Here is a 19,783-nt window from a genome sequence, read left to right as displayed (position 1 = left end):
AGTAGCAGATGCGGTACCGGTTTCAACTGAAGTCACAAGTGAAGAAAGCGAGAATATCAGTGGTAAACAACCAGATAGTACCTCTGAAGTTCACCACATCATTGACTATGTATATAAACAAAATGTTCAAAAAACTCCAAAAGAAATAACAAGACATACAAACCAAAGTTATATGGCTGAACACAAAAAAGTAACTGAAAAGTATTCTTCAATTGATAAACAAAATGTTATTCATTCTTCCAAAAATAGTTCACTGCCACGTTATCAAAATTTATATTCTCAAACTGAATCTGATATTATAACAAACAATAATGGTTCCGCATATGCTTCTACGAATCCCAATTTGAGTCTTAATAATGCTACCCATAATAATCTAACAATTAAAACACCGACACAAAATGTAACTGGGACGAGTCTTTATAAAAATTCAACCACTATTGCAAAATTTGATGCCAAGTTAAATACATCCGAAGAAAGAAATGAGGAAATTGTCAATAAAAAATTAAATTTGACCACTAACCATGAAGCCTTACATGTTGTTGAATATCATTATAAACACAATGGTACTGGTACTCTGAATAAAAGACAGGACATTGAAGGATCTACTAACACGTCAATATTAAAAAATCATGAAACATATACTAAAGATTTGGCCGGATCTTCAAATCACAATAATAGTAATATAAAAATGGGAGCCAAAAATACCGAATCTTTCATAACAGATCATACTTTACTTGTTAATAAGAATGAATACAAGAAAATGCATAATATGTTAGGGAAATCTGAAAATATATATAATAATAATTCTACTGCTACGCCAAAAGACGAAATCATAGACAAACCATTATATAAAGTCAAAGAATCAAATAAAACATTATTACTGAATAAAGATGATGATGTCAATCCAACTACCCCACATTTTGCAACAGGTTGTATATGGTTCTTTATCATCTACACTTTTTTGAACATTGTACACTTGACAAAAGCCGAGGTAAATCCCTTGGTTTTCGTTTAAACAAAAAAGTCTTCTATTGCGAAACTACCACTTTTATTACGGGTAGTGTAGTCCTATTAATAATAACCTGATAGTGTAGTAGTCATTAAAATTTAAGCTATTCATATAACTATTAAGATAATACTAAAAACGACCTTTAACTTTTTATTTCAGCTTCAAGCAATAGAACTACGACTCCCCAGAATACAACCAGTAATTATACAGTTTCAACATTAACTATACCAGTCAACGGATCATCGACACCAATAACATTAACCGAGTTTAAAAATATAACTACTCAAACATATTCCGTGTCAGGATCAGCAGCAAATGCTTCATCTATAACTATTGCCGGAATGACTTTTAATCAAACCAATGCAACTAATTCTTTAGGAAGTTTAGCATCCGGTGAAGGTATTACAAAAACATTTATTGTTACAACTGAAATAGAAAAAGTGAATGGATCAATGACAAATTCAACTGCTGTTGCATATAATGATAAAAATAATACCAGTTTATCTGAAGCCAATAATATGGCAACGTATTTAAATGGCACTAATAAAATAGTTAAAGTTGAAGAAATAATGACGGAGACACTTTCAAATGATACCGCTGTATCCTACAATACATCTTTACCTATAAATGGATCAGATGCTGCAGATAAAAATGTAACAGGAGCTTTAACATCCTCTGAAGATGATGCTGCTGTTATCACCTTAACTAGCGCAGAAACATCTCAAGAAGCTTCTTTAACAGAAACCAATTCCAACACCGGTAGTTTATCTTACAATACAAACAATTCAACAAATAATAATATAACTAGTATTGCTGAAGCTAACGCTAGTACAGCAAGTATTACTGAAAATTCAAATATCACCACCATACAAGATACAGTATCAGAAACAACATCTAATGCCAGCGCACTATCATTCATATCAAACTCAACAAACACAAATGGAACTAATGATTTCGCTGCTGCTTCTGCCGATGCATCTACTGTTACGGACTCTTATGAAACGTCTACTGAGGATGACACTATAATAGGGTCGGCTTCCAGTGCAAATGCAACATCTATTGTTGATGATGGTAAAGCGTCAGGTGAAACTGATGCGATTTCAACTGGACCTATTTCAGAAACGGGTTCTTTCAATACGTCACAAGAGTCTATAAGTGTCGCTAAGGGGGATGCGTCTTCGGAAACTGTTGGTAAAAATGCAAACGCAACTGCTGAAGCTAATGCAACGCCAGTTGCAACCGAAACAATAAGTACTCAAAGCGCAGAAATTAATGGTGAAAAACCAATTACAGCGTCAGAGGAAACAATAACCAATGGAAGTGACAATGCAGAAAGTGTTAATAATTCAAATCAAAAGAATTTTTAATGTTTTCAAGCATTCTTGTCAAAAAGAATTGGCTAAGTAAACCTTTTCTTACCTATCACATCACATTCAAACGACACCTTAATGAAATATAATATTTTGTAAATTGATGATTGATTGAGTTAACGGTTATTATAAAACACTTAACGCAATAAACTGCTAAATAAATGACGTCGTGTTCCGAAATCTAAAAGATTTTTTTCATAAAATACGGTGGTTAGAAAAAAAATTCTTAACTTATTGTTTGCATGAAATTGTGTTACATTTTTTAAGTAAATAAGTTTTTAGTTGTAAATATTAAAATTTTATTACTGGTTATGTGATCTAGGGCTGCACTAAGAGAGGATATTCTGAAATTCCCACCGTCCTACAGTCCCACAATCCCACAGGGACGGGAGTTAGCCGGAATTTTATCTCACGCGAGCGGAGCGGAAGGCGCGGGCGTTAAAAATTAATACAGTAGGTCAAATTCAAATGAAATCTTTTAAAAATAAATTACCGCTATCATCTTGGGCCGTAACTCGTCGACGGAGTTCATAATGCATTTGTCCACGTTTGGGTCGTTCCGTTGGCAGACTTTGATGTAGGGCGCTGGAACACAAACAGTTTTATCAACATCAGTACAGTACCTCCTGGCATTAGTCCCGGTTACATCCTCTCCTTCCTGGAGAGGAGCCGCGGGGTGCGCCTTTACGACCTTGACTTTGGATGGGGTGAGCAAATTTTCTATACGAAGCGACTCCCATCTGGCCTTCGCAACCTTTGCAGGGGACCCTCACCCATTTTGGGTCATGGTGACACATTCAGTTGTCTGAATGTACAGGTTTCCTCACGATGTTTCCCTCACCGTAAGAGCATTGGTTAGCACTAAACTAAGTTGTTCGTGTACAACGTACAATTTCATTAAAATACATGGCCGAGATAAGATTCGGCTAAAATGCGAAAGTAAAGGTTTCAATCCTGATCCCCGACACGCATTACTTTCGCATACCGTTATCACATATGTATGTGTGTATATTTCACATCAATACATTTAAATTCGGTGTGATTGCCGACATTTTAAAATAGGTCCGATCCATTCTTTTCCCGCGGACGTCGTAAAAAGCGACTAAGTGAATTTCATTGACACATTCATCTAGTGCAGCATTTACCATGATCCAATATGGGTTAGGTTCTTGTGCAAAAGTTGCGGAAGTCAGTCGGAAGAAAGGAAGGAGTCGCTTAGTGTAAAAACCTGAAATACTCAACCCAAAAAAGACGAACACGCGGCTTCTCTCCAATGAGTATGTAACCAGGATTAACGCCAGTAGGAAGAAAATCAATACATGCAATATTTAAAACAGTAAAAATGGTATGTTTTTAATCATAATTACATTACTTCCATGATGGTAAGCTAAGAAAACACGGGTCCGAACGCAAAATATATAGATATAAAAATAAAGCGAAAAAATTGAGGCGGGAATAGTTCCTGTAAAAATATAATTTCTACGCTATTCCGATATGTGATACCGCATTGAGAACCTCTCTTTTTCACGACGCCGCGCCGGCCTCAAAGCGCCGGGAACGTGTGCGCCAAAGTTTATGCAACTACTGCACGTGACTGCACTCAATGCAACTGTTTCGATACTTTATTGTACATACTGTCTATTGGTTTAGGTACATAAATATGGTACATTGTTTACTTATAATTTAGTCAAACAATACTTTATTTTAGTATCAAAAGAAATGGTATATATGCTTAGTCTAAGATTGAATTATTGATGAAATTGTGTTATTGATAGTCATAAAAAATTAAATAACCACGATATAACAAATGTCATAATAAATTACATTTGCTATAAACTGTGACTTAAAATTTTAACATTGTTTAATGTCGTTGTCTTTATTTTTTTAAAATAAACAGCCAGCATTATCTTTGGCCTAATATCTTGTGAGTATTGACTCTACCTACCCTGTAAGAAATAAAGTCGTATAATATGTATGCATCTTTGTGTAAGCTGTACCTAATCCTTCCCTGTTCAACTGGTAAGGCGAGCCGGTGCGATATGTTATGTCATCCGTTCGCTTGTAAAGTTGTAACTTGAATAAAGACTTCGATAATACTCTCAAACTACAGTAAGTATGCCGGTATTCCTATTCCATGCAAGAATTGCAGTAATTCATCTGCGCTGCGTTTTTGATTTGAGATATTCCTATTTTAATGTGGTTGACTGGAATAAATCTCAATTGGGAAAAGTCCGCACTTGTACATATTTCGAATTTTAGGAACTGCATTGTATTATGTTTTTTTATTTGCAATAATACAACGTTAATAAACAAAAGATTTTGTGTCAGTATTTATATCGCTGTTCTGATTTTAAATTTTGCCATATACACGAAAAGACCGAATATGATTGTAGATATTTCTAGAATAAAAAAAAGAATAGACATAGGAATGAAGAGATCCCTTCATGGGATAAGTCCGCCATTGCAAGTGATTTGTTTTTTTTACTACTATGTACTATTTTCTTGTCACTGTTTAAATTTCTATGCAATAAAGATATTACAAACAAACAAACAAACAAGGAATGATTTGATCCAAATTAGCGACGTATGAAAAACCTGACCATTTTCCCAAAACCTTATTAGAAAGATGTGACAAAAAAAATTATTAGTTAAACTTAAAAGTTAATTTTATGTGAAGCGGTCAATGCCGCACAAGTATATATTTCTATCATTTTTTATTACATTTGCAATAAGGTATTATGAGCATACTTCAACTAAGGCCACAGCGATCTAAACACAATTTGCTATATTGATTTACACAGAAACAGCATCAGTATTGCAATAAGCTAGAATGTGCGATGCAATGTTAGTACAATACGCAATCGTATGTAAAGTCAACAGCACATCAACTTACACAAATTCTCTGCAAATTCGCCTCTATTACCGCGTCCTAGAGTTCCATGCAGAAAACCTTGAAATATGGTGGATTACCGGCAAGCAATGGATTCGTCGTACATTATGACGGCATTTTTACACGCTACCATCGTACAACATGTCTTTTTACCCTACGGATAGACATCATTAAACCCCGGTTAGGTAATCTTGAAAACAACCTCGATATAAATCATTTTTCTTCCTCTTGGCTTTAATCCTGGTAGCATCTTCGCCATTTTTAGAGGAGCCCGGGGTATGACTTAGACCATGGATCCCGGATTGGGTGAGTCAGAATTTTACACGAAGCGACTCCCATCTAACCTCCTCCACGTTTAAGGGGATCCTAACCCGTATTGGAACTATCATAGTTACACATCAAGGTCAAATCGTGCACTAACTTATCCTTCAAAACTTGAGTTTGCAAAATTTATTGTAAAAAACCAGTATGAAATTAAGGACACAAACAATTTTATTTCGGTGACGTTACCTGCAACCGACGAGCTTGCATGAAGAGAATTATGAATGTGGATGAAGTGATAAAAATATGCAGGTACTCGTAACGTGGCAAGTGGAAAGATGTACCTACTCTCTGCCTACCCTCTGTTAAGAGTCATGATTTTAGGTATACCTATATGTATAATTTTTTTTGTGCGCCCAATCACGTACTATTTATTACCTTACATATTAAGTGGGCGTACCCAATTTAAAATTCTGTCTTTCGATGAGCACAAATAACTGTGACCGCGGTCGGTGCAATCTGGCCGAAACGTCAGGAAATAACGGTATTTTCGCGTTAATTCCCATTTGCATAAATTAATAACATAAAACATTCACAAATCCTCCCGTTGTTTTTAACTAGACAACGTTAAAAAATCTTGATTCACACTACTCGTATCAACTAAAGACTGCGACCTTTCATCACCTAAAACGATTAAGCAAAGGTTTAACGGTTGGCTGCCTGCTTTACGCTAGGCTATGTAAGTAAGATTCAATATACATTTTCCAACACACTCCTCTTTTTCTCCTGGAGTAAACTCCGGATACATCCTAACCTCTTTGAAGCCCAGGGTGTGCGTTTGGCCATCATCTTGGATTGGGACAAAGCGACTGACATCTGCCCTTTGGAACATTTGTAGGAGAACCTAATCCTAATTGAATCATGATCACACATCCAGTTGCCTGAATACACTGTCGGCTATATCTTCCACATAAAGGAAAAAGGCTAGATGGTTATATTATTCTGTTTTAATGAAAGTCTAAGAATTACTAAGAAAAGCCTTAAAGACTTAAAGGCTTTTAATATAAGTACTCACGGATGCGTGACGAGAAAGCCGGTTTTACGTAAACATTGGATGTTTTGACCAAAGTGACCTGATGTTAGTTTCGTTCATAACTAATGTATAAATATGTACCAATCATATGAATACTTCAATAAAAAATCTTAATACAAATTCAAATTAGGTATGTTCGTTGATTATAATGTAAAAGGCACCCAATTCGGAACTAAGTATTTAACAATACGTTGCACATACTCATAGAATTTCAATTAATGTTAGTTTAAAAAAATCGTTATAGCGTTATAAATACAGTCTGTACTTACTCAGCTACCTTTCCTACTTCCTAATCTCAACCGCAATTCCACATCATAACCACCAATCACTTCAAAAGAAAATCCACAAGGAACTTCCAAACTTACGTATATCTGCGGTGGCGAAGTGCAGAGCCAGAAGTAGCGCAGTGGTCGCCAACATTTTGGTTGCACAACTTTAGTTTCACAAGGCAACCTGTAGCCCGGCCAGCCGACTCGCGAGGTGGACCACCACTGGCCCGAGAACCGCACGACCACCTCCACTCGGCTAGAACACACGTGAACGTATATCAGCCCTATTCTGGAGGGTAGCGTCAGCATGCAATTTGATAATGACTTGTGCACTAAGATTTTATTTGGTCCCAGTTAAGCCTTATGAATTCCAATCTAAGATGATGCAAAACATGCTACCTTATAACAATAACACAGGTTGAAAATGAGCGTATCAAAAATTTGTCAAAGGTTTGTTTGTACTTATCTACTTTTAGTGAATAAAAACAATTCAACACTGAAAAACTGAAACACTGAAAAAGACTTCGCTATAAATATTATCACGTGCATGACGTGTTTTTTTTTAATTATTACTAAGTACATACTAAGGTACCTATGATTTATTATAACTTACTTTTATTCGATGAACATGATAAATGAAAAACGGAGTAAAATTTCGTTACTTATGTGAATTTGTACATTTTTGAAAGTAGAACTTTTATCGTCAATCTACTCACTCATTATTATCGTTGTAAAAGAATTACCCCTATTGTCTGGATTTCAATTCCATCATAATGCCATGCAGCTGAATGTGGCGTTCAAGTCTTTTTGAAACTGATGACACTATCTTCCCCGAAAGGAATAAATAAACAATATGAAGACATGTTTATTAAAATCAAATATCCGTCTCTATAACACGTGTCAAACCTCAAAGGTCGTTGAGCCCTTTGTCCCAACCCAAACTGTAAGTATTTTGACTATTATTACCTGAATTGTATATTAATTAGTAACCCAAATTCTTCACAAGCATTATACGGTATACTAACGCATGCCATGACTTTCGTATTAGTTCTATGTTCATTTATATAGAACCAGTACGTTTAATGTTGGGAGAACAATAATTGTAAAAAAAGTAATATAGATGAAGCGAAAGAAGCATACAAGGCTCTTGGCAAGTGGAAAGATGTGGTCTCTGCCTAAGCCTACGGGAAACACACATTTGATATGTACCAAAGAGCAGTGTGCTTTCTGCTAGAAAAAAATCTAAGATTCTGAATTCATATCTGAATGAAAAGTGACCTAGGATTACCTTTTTTTCCATCTTTTTCAAATAAGGCCTAATTGGCTATTTCAAATTTATTAACCTAGTTCCCCTTTGTCTCATTCTAATCACACCATAGAAAGATCATGGGTCTGAAGCTTGAGACAGGAAAATATGGACAGACGGTACATAAAACTGCCTGTCAACGGTCGTGATTAAACTTACAAACAATGTCAAGATTAAAGGCAGATATTTTCGCACCATTAAAAGTTCAGAATCAGCCGTCACCGCGTCCCGGCGTTTTCACCAGGGGAAGCCGCGTATCCTGGAAACTGTTCAGCACGTGACGGTTGCGAAGAACCGACACGGCTGCACTAGATTATGCCCACTGGAAGATCATGCCCTGCCACGAGGTATCGTAATATGGATATCCGTTGGTTTTTTGTGCGATAACTCGCCTAAAAGATAATGTTAGGTAAGTTGCGCAGAACTAGTAAGCAGCTGCCTGAGTTGAATAACCTTTTTTGGTACCGAAAAGACCTCTTGCTCTTTCAGTTAGAGGAAGCTGCATTGATTATTTGTGAGATTCGAACATTTCTGTTTTTAAAGCGGTTGGGATTTTGGAGGCTAACATGGTCTGGCTGATAAGTAACCAAACTAATGCAAGACAGTTATTTTTTCTTTTATATTTTTACAAGATCTTTATATACTTTCATGAGCAGTATTGAAAAGCGTAGCGCCGACACTTAATTGAAAAAGATAGCGGACGTAAACAGCTTTGCACTCACGCTCATCAAGTAAAACAGTCGCAGGTGTCTCAAATATTATTCCTGTAGTTACAAGTATAATGTGTCGTTTCTGGACAAACAGACCTAACATTGTAACTAAAGAATTATTTTTTACTTTAGATAAATATGATGTAGGTATGTGATGGATGGATGTACTTATTCATTAGTTTATCATACAACATAAGAAATATATATGAAAACGAAATAAATATTCTAAATAATTAGTAAACCTAATTAATGGAAGAGCGGGGTCTACTGGCACAGGCGTAAAGCTTAAAAGAAGGCTCCGATCAACTACAGTGATTTGTAATACTTTTTTTGGAATAATAAAAAATATTAAAAAAAAAAATTTACATTTCCGATATCTTTAAGCTTATCATAGATATAACTCGCAATATCACTGCGGCCAGTATCAATGATCTGTTTCCTCGGCCGGCGAGTGGTGGTTGGGCAACGTGTCAAGGCGATCGGCAGCGTCGCGGATTATTGGCAAGCCATTAATGAAGATGAAACTTGCGACATCCCACCAAATATTTATATTATAATCGTATTTCTCTCAAGCGAGATAAACGGATTTTTTAAAGGTTAAGGTCGAAATATGTTGTTGATTTTACAAATGTACTAACTGTCCCGGCAAACGTTGTTTTGCTATAAAAAAAATTAATAAGCAACTTCTAGTTTTAAAAAAATGTTAACCCTTATCACTAAGGGGTATGAAAATAGATGTTGGCCGATTCTCAGACCTACTCAATAAGCTCACAAAATCGGTCTAGCCGTTTCGGAGGAGTACGGGTACGAACATTGTGACACGACAACTTTATATATAAGATTACTAATAAAAAAGCAGGTAAGTATAAAGACATTGTCTTCTTCCACCTGGTCCTAGTCCCAGTTACCATTCTAAACTCTTTGGAGAGGAACGCATGACCTTGACCATGATCTTGGATTGGGTAAGTCAGGCCCTTTCAGCTACAACCGTCCGAACTCTGTAACCTTTGTAGGGGACCTTACCTATTTTGTAAAAGCTGCACTTAAAATAAATGTACCTATTCCCTTATGTCTGAATAGCTCGTCGTTATAGGTAATTAACCATGCCGGGATAACATGGCCGGAAAAACATTTGATAGAGCTAGGTGGAAAGATATTAGAGTGGCAAATGCACAGCAGTGGGCGAATGTATGCTGAAGAAGAAGATGAAGATAGGTAATTATTGGAATATCTTCGTGAACTAAAATCGACACGTACGTCATCATGTAAAAAAAATATTATAACCGTAAAGGAAATTTATTTTTTGTTTGTGTTCCTTTCACGCGTAATCTTCTGAAGTATTATTCTTGAAATTGTGCGTAAGTATATAATGAAGAGTCTGCAGAAAGACATGGTACTTTTCATCCCAGTAAAACTATAGTTCCCGTGGAATTTGTTAAAAATACTTGTATTATTTTGTAGTTGGAGCTAAATTCGCGCGGCCAAAGCTGTAGGTGGCGCTTTATACGCACGGGCGAAGCTACATGTAAAAGCTAAAAGTACATAAAAAAATTGAGTGGTATAAAATAATGTTGCTGTTGTTGGAACTGACGACATTCGACGACATAAAATCTCAATCAATTTCATTTTCAAAACATAAATAACTTCAAGTCTTGTAACTTTATTACAGTAGTTTATTAATGTAAATCGCAGAACCACGCTTCAGACTAAAAAGACCCGGTATTATGTACAAACATAACATCCTCTAATTTCTACGTCGGATAAGACGCGCACTATATAGCTAATCGATCGTAATTCGTAATTCATTTTCGTAAGCGTAACGGACGTATGGACGGAAGGACTTGATTATACATTTATGTAGTAAGTTATAAGTAATGTAATATTTTCTGTTTACGGACAGGACTCGCCCGCGTCTTTGCCCGTTTCAATGTTTTTATATAAGTACTAATAACTTCAATAAAATATGCATACAACATGCAATAAACCAAACAATCTATAAATATAATACACGTCATTGTTATTGAGCAGAATTCATATTTAGGATTGTGCACTTTATGTTATAGGTACTATGTATGCCCCGGGACTGCTCTCCCGTGGGAATTTCGAGATAAATAGCCCTATACCTATGTTTTTTTAGGTCATACAAGTATTTTACCCATGTACTTTCATCAAAATCCGTCCAGAAGTCTTTGCGTTAAAAAGTAACAAATATCCACAAATCCTTACAAACTTTTGCATTATTATAATTTAGTGAGAGAAAGGTAGGAAGTAGGATTTATCTTCATACGGACGGAAGAGTTTGTTTATGTCGCACACTTTTTAGCGAGATAGTAGACTCATCATATCTTTCGCTATCACAAGCCAGAATTACTTCGGCCTACTCCATCTACCTAGACCCAGTCAGACGGTTTCTATCTGTAGATTAATTTCAAAGTATTACTGATTTTGAATCACAGGGTGTTTAATAACATTTCATGTTATTCCCTATGGATTACGGTGTACAAACCGTAAATAAATCAGAATAAGCTTTTTCATAAAATCAGGAAACTGTTTCAGAGTATGATTTTATATTATGCTATGATAAACCTGTTAATAAGACACCACCGTAAGATTGTGCATTTTACTTAGTTAATTACCAGGTAACAGAGTATAATCATTTGACCTCTTAAACCTTACCTCAATTGAAGTTTATATCTACTTAATTATGTGTAACTGCTGTTGACGTCACGCACACTATTAGAATATTGTTAGAATAATTATAGCTAATAATAGCTAGCGGGTTTAAGTAAAATAATATACCGTTTGGTTTCCGTATATGGTATCTAATAATACCCCTCCATATCTTTTTCGTGGATGTCGTATAAGGTCACTAAGGGATAGGCTTATGAACTCACCTACTCAAACTTAAATATAACAGCCAAACAACTTAACGTGACCTTTCAGTCTTTCCGAGACAGTTGGCTCTGTCTACCCCGCAAGAGATATAGATATGTATATATATGTGTGTAACTATTGGAAGAACAAAACATCTCTAGATTTGTGAAATCTTATGAAAACGTAATAAACAGACCTTAAACAAAATAACAATAACAAATATAAAAAAAACAGAAATAGAAACGTTTTATGCGGGCGAAGTGACGGGCAAAATCAAGTGAAGTTAGCACTAACAAGTTATGAACTTAGAAATAAGAGAGAATATCCTTAAAATACCATCAGAAGAATTTCATATTGCATGAAGAGAGTTATGAATGTAAATGAAGCGAAGGAAGTATGCAGAGATCGTAGCAAGTGGAAAGAGGTAGTCTCTGCCTACCCCTCCGGGAAAGAGGCGTGACTTTATGTTATGTTATGTTTTACCATCAGAAAAGAAGGTTTACGCCGGGGCAGTTGCAGGTACAAAAGCAAGTACAAAATAAACGAGTTATGAACAGTAAGGATCCGGGTGAACTTCTGAATACAATTAATCCACCTTAAAGTAGATACGTTATTAGTTTTCATTGCATCCAAGAAGTGGTTAGAATTATGCAATTTCGTTCGAACTGCATGTGCACGCAATCTCAGTCACAGTACACGTGTTACTTGTACAGTCAACAGAAAATCTATACTAATATTATAAAGCTGAAGAGTTTGTTTGTTTGTTTGAACGCGCTAATCTCATGAACTTCTGGTTCGAATTGAAAAATTATTTTTATATTGAATAGATCATTTATCGAGGAAGGCTTTAGGCTATAACACATCAAGCTGCAACTATTTGGAGCGAAGAAATAATGGAAAATGTGAAAAAATCGGGGAAGATTATTCACCCTTGAGGGCTTCAATGATGCCCAAAATAACTATTCCACGCGGACGGAGTCGCGGGCACACGGTAGTTTTCAATAAAACAGTTTTTAAATTACATACAGTATTCGCATGATGTGAGTACAATTAATTCATTGATATTGATAAAGATGCTAATTTTGATAAATCCACATGTTTCTCCAATTACAGTTTCCCTTCATATTATTTGTAAGAAAAATTGCGTTTAAGATTTTACCTACCAGGGAATAGTGAAATTTAAATAAAACAAGCAATTAAAAAAAAGTTTTTTATTACAACTGTATAAACAAAAGCGATCTGCTTTGGCTTTCAAATACGTTTCTAAAATCACAATAAAATGTGTTCTAAAGACAAACTCACTATCACAAATTTTGTTGTTCTGCAGTTCTTAAATCTGTTTAAGATTAAATTACTAAATTAAAAAATACTTTATAATAGTCATCTTGGATATATAATTTAAAATAAGAAACCCGATTTGATTATAAGAACGGAATTATTTATGACAGTCGAGCGTGTGTGACAATTTTGTATCCATTTCTGAACTCTAAATATACATATTACATGAAAATGCATTTGAGGTGATGCCACCAAAAAAGAACAACTGAATTGTTAAAAGAATCTATAATGTTTGTTTGCGTGTCTTTTTTTAATGTACATGGAAATTTATGAATCTAAATTAAATAGATTTAATATATATTTTTTTTGTTTTAAAGCGTTATTTCACATATTGGTTTACATTTCGGTGCTGCTATCATATAGAACCCTATCATATTTTACGAAGTCCAGCAAGTATACAAATATTTGAAAGAAAGAAAAAGACGAAAATATCGATATACGAAAATAAATATTATTTTGTAAATTCAATTGGATATGTGAACTTTTGTACGTAAAATATGAATTTGACAGCAATCAATACGGATTTCTTATTTATTCCATGACTTCATGCTTACATATTAAATTTAATTTCTAAATTAATATCACCTGCCTACAACTGATTTAACCCTATTTTTTTTTTTGTAAATTAAGTACCTAAGGAACTATATAACAAAATGCGTACTAGGCCAAGAAGTCGTTTAAAATTAATTTTTTGTTAATTTGCATGTTTATTGAATTTTAAACTGATCTAATAATAAAATGGCGTCAAAAATTTTTCAGTTTTTGACACCTTGAGAATAAAAATAAAATGTTACTGAATTATAGATAATTTTGTTAAATTGCGCATTGCATTAATAACTGATTCTATGACAAAAATACCAACCAATTACTTTCATTAAAATTAATAAATGGCAATTCGTTTAAAATTAATAAATGGTTTTTTTCTCCAGTCAACTTCATTATTTCTATCGTGAAGAAATTCTTACGGTCTAGGTAAAACATCATCTAAAGCAATGTCCTTCACCACCTTGTTAGCTATATCAAGTAGGAGTTTCGTGACTGTTTTTTCTAGAATGGGCTTGGCTGCTCTTAGAAATTCTCCTCTGTTCTGGTTTAAAGCTTCATTGGTAGCATCACCTGGTGAAAAATATAAAAAATTTGCGTTAGTTTTATTATTTATTTTTGTGTTTATTAACGTATTAATAGCATTTATGTAGCAACATTTTGTTGATTATTTCTGTCTGGAGATAATTTAAGAGCAAAGTTAAAATTATCAAGAGAGAGAAATGAGGAGAAATTTTCATATACTAGCTAGTTTCAAGTTGGTCCAAGCTAAACACATCCACGAAAACCGCATTCGGATCGGAGCAAAAGTCTTCGTGTAATGCGAGTATTAAAAGACAGAATAAATCCCCATATCGATTTTTTCTATATCTTTCAAGTACAAACATCGCTCAGTAACAATTTTATATCTATGGATAAGCATTTTTTCATCTTACCTAAGACTTTGTCGCCATTGAAGAGTCCCTCGAGCCTGATCCTATAGTCTTTGATGTTGAGGTTTGTATCCATTTTAGAGAACTTTATGAACTCCTGGCCATTTTGCTCGAAGGTTTGCGCGTAGATCACTAGCTCCGCATCACACTTCACTGGAAATTTAAGCATTTTTTTGGTCTGGCTCTTCCAAAAAGAACCTAATTGATACCTAAGTTATTAAACTTTATTTTTGCCAAATTTCAATTAAATCCGTTTTTCCAAAAAGTCCACATCGTAATTTACCTATATTTTTTATTATGTATTTTTGGCTTTTTGCCCGAACTTTTGATCCACGGAAATCACCATAAAAGTAAAAGCTTATGTTTGACCTCAACTATATACATACAATTTTTTCCGAAATAGGTCCAGCGGTTTAGCCGTGAGCCGTGTACACGAGTAGGTATGTGTGACTTTGACATTTTTTATTTGGGTTGTTACTAACTAATACACAACGATTTATAAACAAAAAGATGGAGTAGGATATAAGAAGGAAGATAAGACTTTTTATGTATTTTTAACTTTAGTAATAAAAGCGCATAAGTAAGGTACCTTGATACCTTGCTTGGGAGCACTAAGAATGAATTCCACAAGCTATAAATACGCCAAAACGGGGCGAACGAAAAAGTCTGTGTATAAATGAGATATTTACCAGCATCCGTCTTCATCGTGCCCTGGCCGTTGAGGGGGATACCAAGAATCGTGGTGTCCACCTTGTACTTGCCATCCAGGTGCAACTTCGGGAATCGAACGCGGGCCTTTATGGTGAACGTGTCTAGATCCACACTATGAAAAAAAAGTGAATTAATACAAATATTATTTTTTGTACTTTGTACATGTGTGTGTTTAAGTTATGTACTTTTATTTTCGCCTATGAAATTCAATAAAAGTTGACGCTTAACTCACATTTCCCGGTTCGTAAACTTGCATCACCCAATCCAGGATCCATGGTCAAGGGCTTACCCCGGGCTCGATTCCAGATCGGTGAGGATGTAACCGAATTATAGCCAAAGATTTTACAGAGACAAGAGGTGGAGGACCTTTCCTGATTAACTTTCAGCTATTGCAATTAAAAATTCTTTCAAATCTGGACTTAGTATTTAATGAAGTAGTTTCTAAATAAGTATATCCGCTAAGGACAGCACGGAAGTAGGTAAAGATAACTTAATTGTTTTATGACCAGTCCAGAGTTCTGTGTATACAACTACTTAACATATTATAATCTTAGAGAATGACATCTATATAGCTTCACAGTACTATTGCAGTGCTGGTTTGCGTCTCTACGCAGTTTTTCGCATGCATATGACAAGGAAACTCTGTCGTGATACTTAGTTCCTGCTGTTGTAAATAGATGGCACTCAGTATGATTTTTTTATTTCCATGAATATAAATGTATATCAGCTATTTATTTATTTATCAGATACGATGAATCCGCATTATTCATCATGTCAATAGGCCATATAACCAAAAATTTACCTTATTATTGTTATTTCTACTCTTACTAAAAGGATTGGAAAATGTGTGTCGTATAATTACCTTAATGCCTTAATAGTAAAGTTGCCAGCTCCTGTAACCTTCACATCCTTGCCAACAGCTCGAATAGGGCTCCCCACATTGGTAGCTGAAAGCTGAAAATAAAACTAAATGTAACTGGAGCGAAAAGATTCAAATGTATATTTTGCTTGCGGTTCTCGGCATTTTAATATAGCACCACTTTAATTTTTTGTAAATGTATTAAACTTGGGATTCTTAATTTTTCATTTTATACCATTATTTAGCCACATACGAACATGGGCTTTCAGCTTCAGTGAGACTATGGCCTCTGTCTACCTCGAGGGTATAGACGTGGTTATATGGTATTCTTACATACCATATAACCACGTCTATACCCTATATTATTCTTCTTGTTCATCCTAAGTCGGAATGGCTTTAATATTAAGGTTTATTTGATCGATTTAAAAGCACTGCGACACAAAGGTACACAAAAAGGGTACCTTATTCAATTGCAGATTTATAAAATTTTGAAGATAATTTATTACTTCATTACCTCAGGAATATAAAATGGGTCTATTCCCGGCACGCCCAACTCGGGAAGACCTTGTGCCAGCCGTGGCCGCAGTGCCTCGATGGAATGACGAACGCAGTCATCTATCGTGTTCTGGTCCCGCTTACAAATTTGTATGTAGCTAGCTGAAATTGAAAATGATTATAAATAGACAAATAAAACTAAAACTCTAAACCCAGCGTTAATTTTTATAGGAAACTAGTTTTTAGCATTTGCCTCTTTTTTAATTGACATTTTTAAATAGGTTATAATAACTTCTTCATCCCCTACGTGGTAGATAGAGTCAACAATCTTGAAAAGTCCAAAAGGCCATTATATGATTTTAATGCTGGAATTGAGATTCAAATAATGACAGGTTGCTAGCTCATCGCCTCAACGAAATATCTTTAGTTTATTAACCTTTCCCTTGATTGACTTTTACAACGTGCACCAGGAAGAGAACAAGCTGGCACACGCTTTGTTTTTTACGCTACAAGCCCAGCATGAAAGTTTAATTGATTTCATAGAAAACGTTGTGTTATGAATACCTAGCTATTTTTTACTTTTCTGTGATTTTTCAGTGAATAGTAATCTACCACTGAAGACTATAATGATAACTTGACGACAATGACTTACAATTTGGCATAATAGACTCATTCTTTAGTCAAGTACCTACCGATAATTCAGTATAATTCAGTTGCACTAACGTAGAATTTTGTAGCTCTCGCGAGTAACGAACTGTGAAGATCTCGTGCTAGTAAAATGCAGACTGACATAATGCAAGATTGCGCAATGTAATTACGGAACCACTGTGACATTGATTAGACACGACTATTGAATATCGCCATCCATTAATTTAATCACATGAAGTCTTCTATTTTGTAACTGATAAGGCTTCAGGTATCCGGATTTTAATACTCAAAAGTAATACATAATTTCACTTTCATTCGGTTTTATAAAAAAATATAGATTTGGCTTATTAGTTACTTCACGGAATCATTAATCAAACAGATATATTCAGACTCGATATATTCATTCTACGTCAGATTATGGTCATTCATGCACAAAATGTGTAAAACACATCGTAGGAGATCTGGTTGGTCTGGCCAATCAGAAAAAATCATACGTAGCCTAATTTATTAATACTACCTCAAACAAATACCTAAACATATCTACGACAACTAAAACCTCCTGAGTTATAACCTGATCATGTCAAATACATACATATTGTCACGTCTTTATCCCTTGAAGGGTAGACAGAGCCAACAGTCTGCAAAAGACTGAAAGACCTTGTGCAGCCGTGTAGCTAAACGATGGATGGATGGAATAATGATCACCATGGGCGATAATTCTATGTGCTTTCTTTCTGGCTAGAAGTTTAAAAATTATCCGCACATATGAACTGAACATTACCATTTTTTGCATTTCATTGCATAATAGAAATCAAACGGGTATTTAATTCAAATTCAATCATAAAAATTTATAACAAATATTTTCTCATAGGGAAATAAGTGTTGAAATGAGAAAATATTTGCATAACGTTTTAAACAAACAAACCCTTAAACAATAGAGCTGATTTTAATGATAATTTTGGCACAAAAATTATAAAGAAGAGAATTAATGCTGTTAAAAGTAATATTTATTACTATAATAACAACATACGAACAAATATCGTTAAAAATAATAAAAGGAAAGAAAATATAACTTAAAAAAGGGCGGTCTAGAAGTGGTGTGTTTACCAAGCGTTTATTTAAAAATACATTCATAAAAGAGGCAATAACTCAAAAGCAACTTTCTTCTATTAACGTACCTTAAAAAACGAGCGAGCAACTTAAGTTTCTTGTAATAATGTTTATCAAGACGTTGGCTTGGTCTATTACATCAATTAGTTGTCATTATCAAGGTTAATTCATTATTGTCTAGTCAAGTAGCAAATACTTAAGCATTGCTTATTAACTTTAATTTTTCTAGATCAAACACCCATTTTTATATTTAAAAACCACATATCATTACTTTAAATTTTTCAATCTAATGTCAATCTTTTTTTTCTAACTAAAGTGCTTATTCGGTTTGACTTCACTCCGAAATGGTATTTTTCTTATATGATAGAAATAAGTTCCCGAATTATTTAAGACATCTCAATTAATTCAAGTCCACGCTTCAACGACTACAATTGAAAAAAATCTTTATTTACTAACATGTACCATTAGATACACAAGTCTAGAACTTTACTTTGGGGAAAACTCAATTTATATGACTTGTCCCGTACATATTGATGTTCATAATAACAATTTCAATTAAATTTTTCCATAACAATTCAGTACTTACGTATTTCCTTCGTTAAAACCTCGGCTGTGCCGCACAGAGCTAGCACAAAGAGTATAGAGAAGGCCATAATTTTCCGATAACTAACTTGTGATCTGCCGGTGATAATGCCTTACAAACTACTATCTGGACGCGGGGCATCTATTACTGTTTTATACCTCGCCGGTGAAACATCATATTATCAGCGAAGATCAAGGTGGATGTAGTTCAAGAGCCAGTACCAATATTTATTAAAAAAAAAAGAAACAAACTGTCATATCCGTACATTTGTTATATTATTATAATAATTTGTTCTACTTTCTATGTATCAGTTATATATTATCATAATCACGGGTAAACCCCTGAAGTTATTTTGATAAAATTCTGTATGGATAGTCTTAATAATTATAGGTCAAACGAAAGCATTTATTCTGAAAATTTCCATGTGTCCAAAGCACAAAAGAATAGCAACTTACCTAAGTTTAATTTTTATAAAAAAGAACTATATATTAAGCTATATAAATATACAATTAAGTACAAGTTTGTAAAATGTGTTACGTCAGTTAATGATATAACTTGATTTCAGATTTTTAAAACGGATTCAAGTAGGTATTGGGCAAGTCTCTTGTGAACCAAACCCCGGGTAAAAATATACATATATGTTTATAAGGTCTTATACCAAGCAATTAAAATCAAGTTATATCATTTACTGACGTAACACATTCATAAATATAAACTACGAACAATGCGCTATTTACTAACAAATTGGCCACAACAAAAGAAGTGCAATAAACAACAGAGAC

General features: G+C 34.4%; 2 protein-coding genes across 2 annotated transcripts in view; both read right to left on the bottom strand.

The window, feature by feature from the left end:
- Window positions 1-7,125, bottom strand: part of LOC106140692 (protein takeout-like) — a 31,359-nt gene extending 24,234 nt beyond the window's left edge. The window contains exons 1-2 of the mRNA XM_060954468.1: window positions 6,989-7,125; window positions 2,873-2,964 (exon numbers count right to left, since the gene is read on the bottom strand). Coding sequence (XP_060810451.1) covers window positions 2,873-2,964; window positions 6,989-7,043 — 147 coding nt within the window. The 5' untranslated portion in view covers window positions 7,044-7,125. The remainder of the gene's footprint in view (window positions 1-2,872; window positions 2,965-6,988) is intronic.
- Window positions 7,126-12,978: 5,853 nt separating this feature from the next.
- On the bottom strand, window positions 12,979-19,143 carry LOC106141808 (putative beta-carotene-binding protein). The gene is made up of 6 exons (XM_060954466.1): window positions 19,005-19,143; window positions 16,680-16,822; window positions 16,169-16,260; window positions 15,285-15,418; window positions 14,599-14,748; window positions 12,979-14,236 (listed from the first exon to the last, which is right to left on the bottom strand). The coding sequence occupies exons 1-6, from the start codon at window positions 19,069-19,071 to the stop codon at window positions 14,082-14,084; spliced, it is 741 nt and encodes a 246-aa protein (XP_060810449.1). The 5' UTR covers window positions 19,072-19,143; the 3' UTR covers window positions 12,979-14,081.
- Window positions 19,144-19,783: the final 640 nt, after the last annotated feature.

The sequence above is a fragment of the Amyelois transitella genome, chromosome 4, assembly GCF_032362555.1.
Source record: "Amyelois transitella isolate CPQ chromosome 4, ilAmyTran1.1, whole genome shotgun sequence".
NCBI lineage: Eukaryota > Metazoa > Arthropoda > Insecta > Lepidoptera > Pyralidae > Amyelois > Amyelois transitella.
Note: the sequence above shows the minus strand (reverse complement) of the source record. Positions and strands in the feature narration are given on the sequence as shown.